Source organism: Sorex fumeus, unplaced genomic scaffold, assembly GCF_029834395.1.
Source record: "Sorex fumeus unplaced genomic scaffold, SorFum_2.1 ptg000065l, whole genome shotgun sequence".
Classification (NCBI taxonomy): domain Eukaryota; kingdom Metazoa; phylum Chordata; class Mammalia; order Eulipotyphla; family Soricidae; genus Sorex; species Sorex fumeus.
In genome coordinates, this window is record NW_026606122.1 from 3,851,920 (window position 1) to 3,868,811 (window position 16,892).

Genomic DNA, 16,892 nt, shown 5'->3' on the forward strand with positions numbered 1-16,892 from the left:
ACTGGTGGAGGGATTGATATTTGATCATTGTATAATCAAAACCCAAACACAAAATTTGTCAATCTACAACTGTACCTCATGGTGTTTCACTAATAAAATTTTTTAAAAAATTAACATAATTTTTCTCAAAAAAGAAATACAATATAGAGGCAGTGGAAGGGTTAGTAAGGGGAGGTTATACTGGGGACATTGGTGATGGAGAGTGTGCACTGGTGGAGGGATGGTTATTCGATCATTGTATGACTGAAATGCAAACATGAAAGTTTTGTAATTGTATCTTATGGTGATTCAATTTTTAAAAATGGTGCATGAACGTTAAAAATTCCTACAAATAAAAAATCAGCAGCAGCAGTGATCTGAAGTATGGGATTATTGAGAAGTGGTCTTCCATCTCTAAGATGCAGGGGAGTTTGCACAAGTAACGGTAGTTGATGGGCAGAAGGGCAGGTGTCTAATATAGTAAACAGTCATTTATTTCTCTCTGTATGAAATTGACTTTAGAAAGTTCAGATCTCAGAAACTTGATCTTCTCTGAATAATCATATTGGTATAGTCTTGCCTATCATAATGAAAAGCACATTATGGAGTAAATATTGTATAGACTAATTATTGAAAAACATAAAGTATCCACTAGGAATCACAATTAACTGTGTATACATACAGATATGGGCTAGAGGGATAGCACAGCTGTAGGGCATTTGCCTTTTGCACAGCCAGCCCGACCAAGCCAGGTTCGATTCCTCCGCCCCTCTTGGAGAGCCTGGGAAGCTACCAAGAGTATCTCATTCACACGGCAAAGCCTGGCAAGCTACCCATGACGTATTCAATATGTCAAACGCAGTAACAACAAGTCACAAAATGGAGACATTACTGGGCCTGCTAGAGAAAATTGATGAAGAATGGGGGGACAGTGACGGTGACACACAGATATATACATACACAAATATATACATATATATAAATGTAATTCCTTGTCTAGAAGTTTTAAGCAGCTATGCTGAGAGAAATCTTTTAAGCATCTTGTTCTCGTTTTTCAGTACCTTTGCCTGTCTTGCTGAAATTTCATATCTGAATATCTGTCAATGGACAGTTCCAATTTTTCATTCTGATCTCTGTATTTATCTGAAATTTTACTGTGTAAAATGCTAAAATTATGAAAATCATTGTTTTTATTCACATATTCTAATAATCTACTTCATCTATAGTCGGAAATTCCCCATTATATTTATTACAAAAATTTATGCCCAGTATTATATCTGATCAGAGTCTCCTGCCCCCGCCCCTGGCTGTCCTCACCAGGGCCCTTTGGAGGGGGGAGGGTTGAGTTTCTCTCCACCCCCCGCCTAGAGCAGAGACCCAGCAGCTGAGGAACTCCGGATCCAGCCACGACCATGCCAGAACCACTTTCCACACGTCCGGACGGGCCTCATGCATGAAAGAACTGGCAGAGGAAGCCAGGCGTGCGGGTCCGGGGCTGAGGTCTCCAAGCCTACTCGGATTGGGACTGGGCCTTCTTCACCTAGACCCTCCATCTTCTAGTAGGTAGGCGTCACACTCACCAGCTGCATAAATTTTTGCAACCCATCTCTGAGAGAGAGAAATATATATATATATATATATATATATATATATATCACTTGATCCCCTATTATTCATCGGGTTGGTCCCATCAACAGCCAAGACGCAGAGACTATAAAACCCAGATCCCAGAAGTGCGTGGCCACATTCGCAGCCTCTTATTATCTTATTTTTCCTTTGGAGAACCTGGTAGGCTACCAAAAGTATCCTGCCCACACGGCAGAGTCTGGCAAACTTCCCGTGTCGTATTCAGTAACAATGATGGGTCTCATTCTCCTAATCCTGAAAGAGCATTGAAATGGCTCTTTTAAAATCTCAGGGCTAGGAAGAAGGAGACGTTACTGGTGCCTGCTCAAGGAAATCGATGAACAACAGGATGATCGTGATCGTGATTATCTCTGATCATCATTTATTTGGCTGAGAGAGATAATTATCTTCACTTAAAGATCAGGAAACAGATATGCCATAGAGATGCCTTCGGACCCCACGCCAGGCTGTCTCACTAGGGGCAACTCAGAGGGGTGCAGGTGAGTCCCCCTCTTCACCCCAACAGAACCCCAGCAGCTGAAACCCTCCAGAACTCAATCACTGTCATGCTCCTGTTTTATCTCCACAGGCTCAGAAAAGCCTCATGCATGAGTGAAACTGCTGAAAAGCTCAGGTATGCAGGACTTGTAACTGAAATCTTCAGGCTCACACGGAGTCAGAAATAGGCAACCTCCCCCCATCTCCCTGTTTCTAGTAGCTTGTCAGTCACACCCAGGAACTGCCTCTGGCACCGTATAAGCTCATTAATGCTCCTGATCCAGAGGCTCCCAAATAAATCTTTCGGAAATGAGTAACACAGAATGATAGATCACAGAGATGCCTCTGAACCCCAAAGTCACCATCCAGCTAAAAATTAAACTCCAGCTGTGTCATCCTATTTAAAATTTTAGAATTCCTGGACATCTCATATCCTAAACCACTGATGTACCAAGAGTAGCACACCATATTTGATGGGGTGTAAAGTAGAAGGCAACCCATCTCTGAGAGAGAGAAATATATATATATATATATATATATATATCACTTGATCCCCTATTATTCATCGATTTACTTGAGCGGGTGCCAGTAACGTCTCCATTCATCCCTGTTGCGTGCTAGCGTAGCCCAATGGCATCTGTTCGTTCTAGGAACATGGAGAGCCTCAAACCGATCATTCAGGGTCTTGACGAAGAAGTCTGACCATCTTGTAGGTGGGCCTCCACGCGATCTTTTGACATCCCGTGGAATCCAGTCAGTAATGGCTCTAGTCCAGCGGTTGTCTGTAAACCTCATTAAGTGTCCAGCCCATCTAATTTTTGATGCCTTGGCAAATGAGACAGCGTCCCTGATTCTTGAGCGTTGACGGAGATCAGAACTCCGGATACTATCTCTCATTTGAGTGAAGCGTGATACTCCAAGCATAGCTCTTTTGATTCCTCTTTGAGAGATCCGAATAACATTCTCATCCTGTTTTCGTAGGGCCCAGGTATCTGAGGCATATGTTAATGCAGGAAGAACAGTGGAATCGAAGAGATGTGCTCGTAGCTGGAGGTTCTTTGTCCTCTTAGTTATTTCTTCAACACTCTTAAAGGCATTCTAAGCCGCTCTCTTCCTCCTGCACAACTCAGGTGCCAGGTCATTCATCATGTTGATTTCTCGACCTAGGTATATATTACTGTTGCATTCGGAGATGGTGCTTCCGTTGAGAGTGAATGGAGCGTCAGGAACGAGGCTGTTTCTCATAAACATTGTCTTCATAAGATTCAGCTGTAGTCCGACATATATACATATATATGTATATATATAGCTCAAACTTTAACAACATATTAGTAATCTCTTATACAAGGGCTTAGTGGCTCCAGGGTGAAATAAAACAATCTTCACACACTTTCCTCGAAGAAAGTTTTTGGATAATTTTTAGTGGATTATTCATAGCAAGACAAAATAAATTATTTAGGTTCTGCTTTGAGGGCAGGGTTTGGAGGTCAGGGTGGAAATATTCAAAATATGGTGGCGGGTATATGTAATGGTAGTGGGATTGGTGCTGTAATATTAAATGTAACATATTATTATGAATAATAAAATAATATTTTTAAAAGAATTAGGAATATATTTGGAGTACTTAATACCCTTAATGCCTCATAATAATTTAGTTAGGTCTACAAAATATACCAAAAATAAAATATACTTCAAAAGTCAATAAAATTGCTTAGATATAAAATCTATAAAACATGTACTGTGTCATTTTAATATAATCAGTGTCTCCTTTTTTTCGCCATTCCGACCTTCCTCAAGGTAATTTCAAATTCACCTCTCAGAAAGCACGGAGTAAGGGTAGATAGTGATGGAGGCACCACTACTATCTTTTCTAGAAAACTTGTGACAAGAATGGATCCAAAGGCTCAAAACAGGCTAAATGATTGTTATTTTTGATGGGGATATCATTTCAATAATTAAAAGTTTAGTTTGTTCCATGTAAACGTCTTGAAAAAAAGCCTTTTGGCTCTTCAAGAGCCCCACACATACAAGTGTCTACTGCTGAACCACATTCCCAGTCCCCCTTCACAAAAAAATTACTGTGAGGACCACACCCAGCAGTACTTATGGGGAGCATGTGGAAACAAAACCAACTCAGGGTCTCACACATACAAGCAAAGCATGTGCTCTACCACTTAAGTCATCTCCCCAGTGCTGGGTGGGAAATCTAAGTGTCATAGGCATTCTGGTTTGTAAGATGAGCCTGATGTAGACTGCTCCCACAGTCACGATGATGATCTAGAAGTCATATACAGAAGTGTAAGTTCTCTTCATCTTTCTGTATACTCTTCATCTTTCTGTATACAGTGGGGTCAAGGGTGATCTAAGCATTCTTCCTTTACTACAATACATTTCCTCATCCAGAATTAGAGTACCTTTTTCACCAAATCCTTACCAACACAGATTGTTCCTACTATTCTTTTTTTTCCCTACTATTCTTGACATGTGCCATTCTCACTGGTGTGAGATGGTTTTTATGTGTGTTCCATTTTCATTTGTGCGAGATGGTATCTCATTACCATCTTGATTTAGATTTCTCTGACAATAAGCGATACTCAGCATTTTTCATGTGCCTACTGGCCATCTGCCTGACTTCCTCTAAGAAGTATCTATTCATTTCGTCTCCCATTTGTTGATAGCGTTTTTAAAATTTTTGTTGATCTTTGTGAGTACTTAATATGCCATGTATATCAAACCTATACCTAATGTGTTGAATGAAAAGATTTTTTCCCATTCATTTAGCTCCAATGTAAAATCTTTCAACTCTATGAAGTTTAGGTCCTATGATAATAATTTATTTGCATGTGTATGTTTAGTGTTAGTTCTGTAAAACCTTAGAGGGCCTATATTCCAAGTCCAGTCCTCTGTTCTTGGCTGATTGCCACTCAATGCCTCTATTGAAAACCACATACTAATTCCTCACAACCTCCAGGGCATATTCTCTCTCCTTCTCCACTCTCAGTAATGGCAGCCAGAGGAGAAGCAGGGGGTAGTGAGGATAAAGGCCATGTAGACCAATCTTGAGTCCTCCATTAAATTGGGCTGGACCTTACATGACCAGATGCCCCTAATTCTTAGGTTATCAGAAAAAATATAGAGGTAGTCGGAGGCTGTACCCAAGATTATATCCTCAAAGAACTTCGAGCTCAATCCAAATCATGTGCAGATTTTGTCCCAATAGAGAACCATGCTGTTAATGAGAATCAGTGTTCAAATTTTCCATTCCTCAAAAAATGGATCTCTGGGAGCCATAGCAATAGTACATCAGTTAGGTTGCTTGCCTTGCATGCGACAAACTTGGATTTGATCCTGGTAGCGACATATTGGTCCCAGAACCCTGCCAGAAATGATCCTTGAGCACAAAACCAGGAGTAAACCCTGAAAATTTCTTGGTGTGCCCACTCACACACAAAAAAAAGGAAATCTCTGGAGCCAGAGAGATAGAATAGACTTAAAGATTTTGCTTTACATGTGACCAACTCAGGTTTGTTTTCAGCACCACTTGGTTCCCCTAAGCACAAAAGAATATAGCACTGGATGTACCAAAGTTTCTTTAACCAGTCCTCTGTTCTTGGCTGATTGCCACTCAATGCCTCTATTGAAAACCACAGCACCCAAAAGGAGAGAGAAAACAAAAGGAAATGCCCTGCCACAGAGGCAGGATGGGATGTGGGGGATGGGGGGTGGGAGAGATACTGGGATCACAGGTGGTGGAGAATGGGAACTGGTGAAGGGATGGATATTTGATCATTGTATAACTGAAACCCAAGCACAAAAATTTGTAAGTCTACAACTACCTCATGGTGTTTCATTAATAAAAATTTTTAAAAAGAATATATCACTGGAGACCCTTAAGTACTCCTAGGTGTGGACTCAGGAATTACTCATGGCAGTGCTCAGGGAACTATATGGGATACCAGGAGAAGAACCTGGGTTGACCGTGTGCAAGGCAAGTGCCCTACCTTCTATACTATCACCCAGGCCTGTTCTTCAAATTTCAAATTTGAGGTATTGGAGAGTGCTCAAGCTGTCTTTGAACCCTTTGAAGAGTTTGTCTGAAGTTCGCATCTGTGTTCTTTGGTGTGAGTTCAGAGATATTTGTAGGGCCCATGCACTGAGTTTAGGTCTAAAGTATATGAAACTGTTTAGAGTGATTGTTTCTGAACTCACTGACAGTCTGTGTTCTAAATCATTAATTAAAATATCTGAATATATGTGTTTACCATATGGAGGCTTTGAAATCCTTGAAACTCTTTAGTAAAGATTTTGAATCTGAAGTTCAGGATCTATAGTCAGGTTGTAGGATTTCTGGGTGCCTAGTGTGTTTTGTTGAAGTGTGCCTAGGGTGTTTATGATAATCTTAGATGCTTGGTAGTGTGAGTTGACAGTATGAGCTATCTGATTCTTTAAGATCTTTTTATTTATAAAATAGAGCCCAAGCGCTGTATACTGCTTCCAATGTAAAATCTAGTTTTAATGTGTCAACGTATAAAGTGTATATTAAATATTTTAAAGGTCTTCCATTTTGATTGTTAATATGTTAAATATTAATAGGTATAACCCACACAAACAAAAGTTCCTGTTCTCCTCAGTAATCATTAAGAGTGCTAATGTTTCTGAGAAGAAGCCAGCAAGATAAATCAGCCAAGAGATCATACAGGGAGACCTGGTGGAGAGTAACACTGAGATTTTGTTTTCTTTCTATTTTTAATAAAAATTTTATTTAAAGAACCGTCATTTACAAAGTTGAGTTCATTGTTGAGTTTAAGTCATATTATATTTCAATACTAATCCCACCACCAGTGTCAACTTCCATTCACCAGTTTTCCCATATTCTATCCCCACCTCCAGAATCCACCCCACACCCTGTCTGTAAATTTGACAGGTACATTATAAAGTTCCAGTGGTTGAAACTTAAATCTCATGTTTTCAGTTTTGTTGAATCTGTGTTTTGGATGGGATACACCACTAACCCATATCACCAGTATAACTGAAACCTTGATGCCTGTTTCACCCATTACTGCCCATTCTCTTCTTCTCCATTGATTTCTTTCCTTCCCTGCCCTTTCTAAACAGTGGGGTCAAGGGTGATCTAAGCATTCTTCCTTTACTACAATACATTTCCTCATCCAGAATTAGAGTACCTTTTTCACCAAATCCTTACCAACACAGATTGTTCCTACTATTCTTTTTTTCCCTACTATTCTTGACATGTGCCATTCTCACTGGTGTGAGATGGTTTTTATGTGTGTTCCATTTTCATTTGTGCGAAATGGTATCTCATTACCATCTTGATTTAGATTTCTCTGACAATAAGCGATACTCAGCATTTTTCATGTGCCTACTGGCCATCTGCCTGACTTCCTCTAAGAAGTATCTATTCATTTCGTCTCCCATTTGTTGATAGCGTTTTTAAAATTTTTGTTGATCTTTGTGAGTACTTAATATGCCATGTATATCAAACCTATACCTAATGTGTTGAATGAAAAGATTTTTTCCCATTCATTTAGCTCCAATGTAAAATCTTTCAACTCTATGAAGTTTAGGTCCTATGATAATAATTTATTTGCATGTGTATGTTTAGTGTTAGTTCTGTAAAACCTTAGAGGGCCTATATTCCAAGAGTTGAAGTTTTTAAAAATTTTTTCTTGTGTAAGAACTCAAACTTTTCAGGGTTTTTCCCAAGGGGGTGGAGCGGCATACATGGCAATGCTTGGAGACTGCTCCAAACAGGGCTTGGGGAACCATCTGATGCCTGAAATTGAACCTGAGGATCTCAAAAGGAATACACTCAGCAAATTAATCTATCTCTCCAAACGTCATTCTAATGTTTAATGTTTAATGTTTTTAATGTTTAGTCTTTGAAAGAAGCAATTTCTCTGAACTGACTGGACATCTGTGACCCAATGTCTGAGTCTCAGGTGTCTGAAAGGTTGTGAGCAGATAACTCGTGGAGGATCTGGATTCGAAATAGTGAATCACCACTATTTGAAGGTTTATTTTACAGTGTGATAACACAAGAAACTATTCATGGGTGTGCTCCGAGGCTGAAGCCTAAGATATTCAGAAACTCTATTCCAAGTTAGAGGTGTCTGACCTCTGGGTTTATTTTCTGCTTGAGATTTGCTTGTTTGTATATTTTATATGTTATTGAATCACTGTTGTTTCTCAACTTTGGAGGGTATGCACACATCTGTGTGCAATTTGGGGCATTTATGTTCAGTATGTAAAATCTCTGAAATATTTGAGGGTCTGTGCTCCAATTTTAGATTCAATTATTCTGGTGGTTTCTGAACAAAGGTAAGAGAACTCTTTTTTTTATTATTATTGATTCACCGTGAGGTACAGTAACAAAACTTTCATGTTTGAGTTTCAATCATACAATCATCAAACACCCATCTCTTCACTAATGCACGTTTTCCACCACCAAAATCCCCAGTATTCCACCGCTCCATTTCACACCTCCCCCTGCCTGTGTGGCAGATAATTTGCACAATACTCTCTTTCTCTAGTTAACTTCGATATTTCAAGACCAGTCCCACCATCACTCACACCTGCCGAAAATGCAATGCTAGACAATGTGTTTTGTATTGATTGTTATGGATACAATATAATGTTTCATGGCCACAAGAGTGGCCACGCACTCTAGGAATTATAAAATTTTAATAATTGTAGTCAGAAGAGATCGCTGCAGCAAGTTTCTCAGGTCCGAGATTTGTTTGTGTTTCTGGATTGTGGCCGTGTGGGAGCTTAAGTAGATGGTGGCCAGATGTGGCATCATCTTGGAGTCCCATTGGGGCAGGGGGGAAGAAGCGCCCACTCCTCCCCTGTCCTGTGAGGGTTGGCCTTTGCCGCCACTGTCACTGTTACCTGGAGCTTGCCGCTGACTTTTAGAAAATGGCAGTTGCTGGGGCTCCTAGAGGGCAGGCGGAGCGACGGCACCTGCCCCTGTCTGGAGCAGCACAGCAGAAATGGCCTACTGCAAAGTCCAGGGCCATCTGTGCAGCAAGTTGCTCTGGTCTAAGATTCGTTTGTGTGTCTCAGAGTAAGAGAACTCTTACTAAATAAACTTGCTCCAACGTTTAAGTATAAATTACTTGTGGGTCTTTGTTCAGGCCATTAAGTGGCTCTTAATTATTTGTATTTGGAGAACCTCCCAAGTGTTACTCGAGTGGTCGGGTGGTCTCTTCCAGATGACTCTCCGCCAAATGGGCTGGTAATTCAAAGCAAGGGCTTGAGGATACAGTTCTGCTCAGGACCTGCTATGCTGAAGATTACCCAGGCTACCCTGGCAGTGTGTTAATGGGACCTCCGAGGAAGTACCCAGCAATTCTCAGGGTGCCTGGAATCAAATCTAAGTCAGACAAATGCTAGGTATGTACCATAATTGTTGTACTATATCTCTCGGCCCCAAGGTTGCTTTCTCAGCCTCATTCTACATGAATGTGAGCCTGACTACTCCCAACATCCAGATAATGTGAATATGGCCACATTGACTCACTGGTTATGCTTCCATCACAGCAGGCTCATTACCATGGTGGCAATGAGACTTGTGACATTTGTAAAACAAGACTGCTTCCTAAAGGTAATTTTTCAGAGGACAGAGTCTGAGACATTTGACATTCTGTGTTTGTAGTGTGATGGTTTGAATTCTTTTAGTGTCTGACAAAACTTTTTTGTTTAATATGTTCCTATATCTTTCTTTAGTTTAGATCTCTGAAATCACTGATGGTCTATGTTGCAAGGTTTGAATCCAATTAATCCTAGAATTTAAAGTAAAACAATCATAAGTATTTTAGCATCAGTGTTTAAATCTTTAAATGAGTTATAAGGATTGTGTTCTCATTGTAAGATCTCTAACTTTTTCCAGGGAATCTGGAAATTCTCCTTCTGGATGAATTTTATTACCTCTCTAAATATGTCATCAGTATGATATTTTGAGGTGTACATTCAAGTTATGGGTGAATTCTCACAGCCTTGTGTTCAAGGTTGGGGTATTAAGAGTGTGGGTTAGTGCCCAAAATATAAGGTCTTTGTTTTCCCTTGCTTCTGCGATATCAGTGTCCCTCTAAACTCCTGACATGTCCAAACTCTTTGAAGTTAGATTTTCTAACATTTAAGTTAGTGGGATTTGGAATTTTATATCGATGGTGTGGAGCTTCACTTGAGTACATAACCCACATTCAATAATTTAATACAAGTTCTTTATTTCCAAGTCCATTTAAATTAAAATTTTAATTATATATTATATGCTTGGTCAGAAAATATATCTCAACAAATTTCAAAGAACTGAGAGATACACTATATATTAGATATATAGTACATAAAATACTAATTGAGTAATTGTACAAAGAGTGTGTATTATGTTCAGGTTCTATAAATTCCATCAGGAATATAGATCAGGAATAATGTGCACAACATTACTGATTTGTTTTCTTCTGTTACTGATATCTTGTGGTAGTGCCAGATTTTTCATACATTTTGACTTCATGCTATTTTGTGAATAAAATTCGTTCTTCCAGGTGAATTATTTTTAAGTGACTATATTTATTTCTGCTTGCTAAAATATTCCCCTCATTGTCCCTTCATTGTTATACAACAGAATAATGCAAATATCATATAATTTAACTCATTATGGAAATGAGGAAATAAACACAATGAAAATAAACACTGAGATTCTGACAATAGGAATTGTTGCTACCATTGATGAATAGAGAGGAGGAGTGACTATAATAGGTAGAGGAAGCTGACTGAACGGTGAATGGAGATTTGGTTGTGGATATGGTGTTTTACAAGCACTTCTTGAGCTGCAAACCTGGAGTTCTAAAAAGTGTTATAAATCAATATTATATGCAATTTTTTCTAAGATTCAATTTTAAATGATTTTAGAAGTGGGGCCAGAGTGATAGTACAGCGAATAGGGATCTTGCCTTTCACAAGACCGGCCCAGATTTAATTCCCAGCACCCCACCTATATGGTCCCCCAAGCCCACCAGGAGTGATCCCTCAGCGCAGAGCCAGGAGTAAACCCTAAACACTTCCGGGTGTGGCCCATAAGCCAAAAACAAAAAGATGTAGAAGCAATTAGTGCTGAAAAGAAATGTAAAGGAAATACCCTTCACATTTTATAGAGTAATGAAAACACTATATGTCACAGTAGATATGAAACTAAAGCCTTATTTACAGTTATAAGTAAGGGCCCAGTAACATCTCCATCGTGAGACTTGTTATTACTGTGTTTGGCATATCGAATACGTCATGGGTAGCTTGCAAGGCCTTGCCGTGTGGGCGAGATACTCTCGGTAGCTTGCCAGGCTCTCCGCGAGGGGCAGAGGAATCGAACTCGGGTCGGTCATGTTGGCTGCGTGCAAGGCAAACGCCCTACCCGCTGTGCTATCGCTCCAGCCCGATAAAGTAGAATAAAGATGAGATACAAAATTTTAAAATATATACAAAATAAAAATAGAATAAAATAACACAGTTAAAGTTATTTAATTGTAGAAAGTCTAATAAAATTGGGAACTCTCTCAAAAGGAAAATTTTCAGGGGACATAAATGTGGCTCAGTGTTATAATGCCTACCATCTATGTGTGAGGCCCTGAGTTTGGTCCCTGGCTCTGCAAAAATAAAAAACAAGAAAGGCTGTTATTTTTACTACTACCATTGGAAATGGCAGTAGCACAAAAAACACTATAGGCATTAAGATGATAACAAGATATTATGGCCAACCATGTTAAAAATTATTTAACATAAAACCTGAGTGCCCAAGAACAGATGACTGGTTAAAGAAAAATTTGGTACATCTACACAATGGAATACTATGTAGCTCTTAGAAAAGATGAAGTCATGAAATTTACATACAAGTGGTACTACATGGAAAGTATCATGCTAAGCGAAATGAGTCAGAAAGAGAGGGATAGACATAGAAAGATTGCATTCATCTGGGGAACATAAAGAAACAAAATAGAAGACTAACACCCAAGAGTGGCCGAGATTAGTACCAGGAGGTTTTCTCCATGGCTTGGAGGCCAGCCACACATACTAGGGGAAAGGGGAGCTCAGATAGAGAGGGAAGCACCAAATAAAAGGTGTTGGGAGGATCCTCCCAGGATGAGAGAAGCATGCTGAAAGTAGACTACAGACCAAACATGATTGCCACTCAATGCCTCTTTTGCAAACCACAACACCCAAAAGGAGAGAGAGAAAACAAAAGGGAATGCCCTGCCACAGAGGCAGTGTGGGAGGGATGGATGGGAGGTCGGAGTTATAGTGGGACCCGTGGTAGTGGAAAATGGGCACTGGTGGAGGGATGGGCCTTTGATCATTGTATAATTGAAACCCAATGGGCTGGAGCGATAGCACAGCGGGTAGGGCGTTTGCCTTGCACGCAGCCAACATGGCCAACACGAGTTCGATTCCTCCACCCCTCTCGGAGAGCCCGGCATGCTACCGAGAGTATCCCGCCCTCACGGCAGAGCCTGGCAAGCTCCCCGTGATGTATTTGATATGTCAAACACAGTGACAACAAGACTCATGATAGAGACGTTACTGGGCCTGCTCGAGCAAATCGATGAACAACAGGAGGACCGTGATACCGTGATAATTGAAACCCAAGCACAAAAATTTGTAAGTCTACAACTGTACCTCATGGTGTTTCACTAATAAATTTTTTAAAAAATATTTAACATATATAAAGCTCTATAACATAGTATCTTCTTCAGGGTCAGGGAAAAAGCTCAGTAGTGAAGAGTGCATGCTAAACTCAGGTTCTGGAATCAGAGTTTAAACCACGGCACCACATATCCTCCACAGAATTATCTGCTATACCCTGGAGAACCCTATGCATTGCTGGATGCGGCCTTAGTGCCTGAGTAGCTCTGTGTCATTGGGCCAATGGTTGGCCAAGTGTTGCCAGGAATTACATCCAGGTCCCCTGAGCACTGCAAGGTCTCCTCAGCACTGCAAGGTCCCCTCTTAAAGAAAAGCATCTCCGTAATCAGAGTGAAGAAAAATAACTACTGTTGAGGGCACCCACTGAGTTTTTTATTTCATCTACCAAATTCTTTACTAGTAGCACTTCTGTTTATAGCTTTCTTATTTCTGCTCTCATTTCTTCCTGTATTTTCTTGGCTGTCCATTCCACTGTTTCTTTCATGTCCTCCTTAAATGTACAGGATATCTGTTCCACCATTTCTTTGAGTTCATTGATCATTCTCAACATTTTATCTCTGAGTTCTTTGTCAGAGAATTCAAATTTGTGGGTCATCCCTATAGAGGCTTCTGGACTCCTCTTTATCCACTCCTCATGGTGGGGATTTACACTCTTCCTTCATGTTGTTATGGTATTATGGAGGTGGGACCCTCCTGTTCACTATCAGTGTATCCCTCTCTCTGAGATAAAGGATTCTGGATGATCTCGGTCGATGGTGGTTACCTTTTTCCCCTTCTAGAACACTACCTTCCTCTTTGAAGCTCCTCTGTAACTTCTGAGAGGCCTCTACTGAAGCTTCAAGGGGTGTGTTCTTTTATATTAAGCTTGTTTAGTTTCTTGTGTTCACCGTTATTTTGGTGAGATTGGAATAGGCTACTGGACTATTGGCCTAATGTGATTGAGATAGTCAGGATGTTCTCAAAATAAGGTAATGAAGATAGAGATGTGAGCCCAGAGTGCTGCGAAGGAAAAAAATAACTGCAGCAGACCCTGAAGGCACGCCCCCTGACACCCAGACGTACCTGTGAGGAAGTTGGCTGCACCGGTATTTAAGTCACACTTCTGATGCAGTCCTAACACTTGCCAATGAAGCCCTCTTCAGAGTGAAGAAAAATAGAAGACAAAAATAGTCGGCCTGTGCACTGGTGCCCCAGAGCTCGCAACGGCTAGTGCCTCGGCACCTTGGAAAGATGGCAGACAGCGCCAGTGGGGGCACATCCCTGCAAGGGATGCGCAAGTGGATGGTTGCTGCATCTCAGGTCATTGCAGCAGAGCGACGAAGTCAAAGTGGCCTTCAACATCAGGCCAACACCACCATCACTACCAGTATGAAGTCAACATTTAAACCAATATTAGATGGATCTGTCCTCAAAAAGGATGAAAAACAGAGACTTGCAAAAGAGCGTAGAGAAGAGAAAAGAAGACAAGATGACACTAATAAAGAAATGCAGACACTGGAGAAGGAGAGAAAGGCAAAAATCTACCATGAAAAGCAAGTGGAGGAGAAACAACGAAAACTGAAAGAGCAGAAAGAGAAAGATGGACAAAGAAGGATATCTGTTGAGAAGAGGAAGCAGAAGCTCGAAGAAGATCAAGAGCGCTACAAAGCTGTCCTCTCTCGCATTGTTGAACGCAGTAACAGCCTCATGGACTCCAAGGAAAGATGGTCTTGGGAAGGCCCTGTAGCTGAAAGGAAACCCACTGCTGACATCAAAGATGGAAAGATGGGTAAGAGGAGTTCATCATTAAATAGAAAATACACCAATGCTCAACTGCATTCTGATAAAAATCAACCTGCTGGAAGACTACCTGGCACTCATGCCTTAGTTCCATGTATGACACTGTCTAATCGTAGTCGAAGTAGTCATGAGCTACAGTCTGTGAGTCCAGAACATCCGAGCTAAGTGACCAAACACCAATTAGCAAAGTACTCCATAATAAAAATAGCAGAAAAGCTCCCCACAAATCCCGAGGACAAGAACCTGCCAAAGGTCGCCTTCCTCCTACCTTCAAGGTCCCTGCATCTCTGCATATGGAAGTAGCATCCCTGAGTCAGGAAGTAAAGGTAGTAACATCAAAGATGAGTCGCGCATCGCTTCCTGCGATCGACTAGGAGAACGCTTCAACCCGGATGGCCAGCTGACATCATCGGCTGATAAGGCAGTGTGTGAGACCAACTTGGCAGCCTGTGTTGGGGTCAGTTTGGAGTCATCGCCAGGTGATAGCCTAAACCCCTCGCCTGAAGTAAGTACAGAATCCTCTGAGGCACTCAGTGTGAATCCGTCACCAGAGGTGAGCATTGACTCATCAGGAGAGGTGAGTCTAGGTACCTCCTCTCCTGATGTAAGTGTGGAGGTATTACCGGAGGCCAGTCTGATAGAAATCCCATTGGATGTGAAGGTGGAGGTCCTTCCAGAACATCCTATGGAATTGCCCTGTGCGCAGTATGCGGATCAAATGAACCTGCTAAGTGAATCAGCTACTGATGAAATCCCGGGCCGTCTTCTGATATGAAGAACGCTCGACAGAAAACAGAAATGAGCTCCGGTCATCTCAACAAAAAGCTTCTAACATCGAACAACCCATGCTATGTATCACCGTCCCTCACTGTAGGCAGTTCTCGTATCAGCAAGCCGAAGTGTCCTCCCTCGCCTGTGATATCAAAGTCACCTGCGCAGTATTCTTTGACTTACAAAATAACACCTGTACAGCAGATACTTTATGTGCCAAATACCATAAATAGACGTGAGAGGATGAGAGGAGTGACTCGTAAACCAAAGCCCATGTCCCAAGACCTTGACCTGGGTAATAAAATCACCCCAGGTGTCGTTAATAAGGAAGAGGCTATGAAAATACTCTCCGAGAAACACCGCCTTATTTGCGAACAGAAGGAGAAAGAATTGCTAAAGGATGCGGTAGAAGATCATACCCAAAGCTTGGCTCTGGCCCCAGTTCTGAATTTATTACCATAAGCCCCAGTTCTGAATTTATTACCATCAAACTCAAGGAAAGAGAAAGACCTGGAGGTTCCCAGATAGGATGTACCTTTTCAACCGCAAACATCCGATGATGCTGACCTGCAGAAGAGCGACTGTGCTCCACAGAAGCAAAACCTTGCTAAAGCCGCAGGAAGGAAGCTCAGAGCTGGATGATCAAAAGAAAGGGGACACCAAAACTAAAGCTCAGGAAGAGGCGGACAAATGTAAGAAGGAACACGAAAGAATTATGTTACAAAATTTGAAGGAAAGATTAGAAAGAAAGAAGAGGATTGAGGAGATAATGAAGCAGGCAAGAAGGACAGACTCTATCCTATCAAAGGCTGCGGGATCTCTGAGCAAAGCTGAGGACGCTGATGATGAAGACGAAGCCGATGACGAGCAGGAGTCGGACAGTGAAATTGATCTGTCAGATGACAGAAATTCACCAGCTTCACTTAGCAGTGAAGAGACATCATTGAAACCCCAAATACGTTTGCGGAATGCCAAGAAATCCACCAAAATGATTTTCCTAGACCCCACATCTATTCAGCTGCGTCCAGGAACAAGAGTTTTTTTCAATTGTGGTGCGAAGTCTGCCCAACCAATGAGCAGCAAAGGCGCAGGGGCAGTGACAAAGGGGCCCTGAACATTGTCCAAAAGAGCCACCACCAGCAGATCAATCAAAGGCAAATCACTAGAAGCGAACAAGAGTATGGATTCATTAAAAAGTTTAATCCCCCCAGAATAGGAGTGGTACTGTAGTACTGTCATTGATATGTCCAATGACACGGAGACCCTCATACATCGTGCAGCCCAAATCAAAAAATATCATAAAAGAGGGTCCTTATCAGTTTGCCAAAATCTACCAAACGATGACAAGAGCAGTTCTCAATCAGATAAGTAACGCTCAAGATGCCCGGGTGCTGCCTCTAGGAGCGAGCAGTTTTCTACATGTAACCACCTCTAGTTGAAACATGAAGATAGTATCGCCAAAACAAAAGAGAAGGAATGGAAACCACCAACAACCGTTCTTCAAGTTAGGGTTTCAAGTAAATACAGGT

At 41.2% G+C, this 16,892-nt stretch overlaps 1 protein-coding gene and 1 non-coding gene across 2 annotated transcripts; both read left to right on the forward strand.

Moving 5' to 3' along the window:
• The first annotated feature begins 9,568 nt into the window (after positions 1–9,568).
• Positions 9,569–9,703, forward strand: LOC130036788 (small nucleolar RNA SNORA1). Its single transcript, XR_008794454.1, has one exon. It is a non-coding gene; the product is annotated as a small nucleolar RNA SNORA1 (small nucleolar RNA).
• Positions 9,704–14,043: 4,340 nt separating this feature from the next.
• On the forward strand, positions 14,044–16,477 carry LOC130036717 (MAP7 domain-containing protein 3-like). Its single transcript, XM_056128615.1, has 4 exons — positions 14,044–14,686; positions 14,868–15,297; positions 15,597–15,768; positions 15,866–16,477. The coding sequence occupies exons 1-4, from the start codon at positions 14,044–14,046 to the stop codon at positions 16,475–16,477; spliced, it is 1,857 nt and encodes a 618-aa protein (XP_055984590.1).
• The last annotated feature ends 415 nt before the right edge of the window (positions 16,478–16,892 follow it).

Bases quoted from the DNA above. Each gene is read 5' to 3' on its own strand.
- LOC130036717 (XM_056128615.1), top strand. From the start codon at position 14,044: ATGGCAGACAGCGCCAGTGGGGGCACATCCCTGCAAGGGATGCGCAAG. The intron at 15,298-15,596 runs GTATGCGGATCA...TACCATAAATAG, and splicing joins ATGGAATTGCCCTGTGCGCA to ACGTGAGAGGATGAGAGGAG. The intron at 15,769-15,865 runs GTAGAAGATCAT...ACTCAAGGAAAG, and splicing joins AAGAATTGCTAAAGGATGCG to AGAAAGACCTGGAGGTTCCC.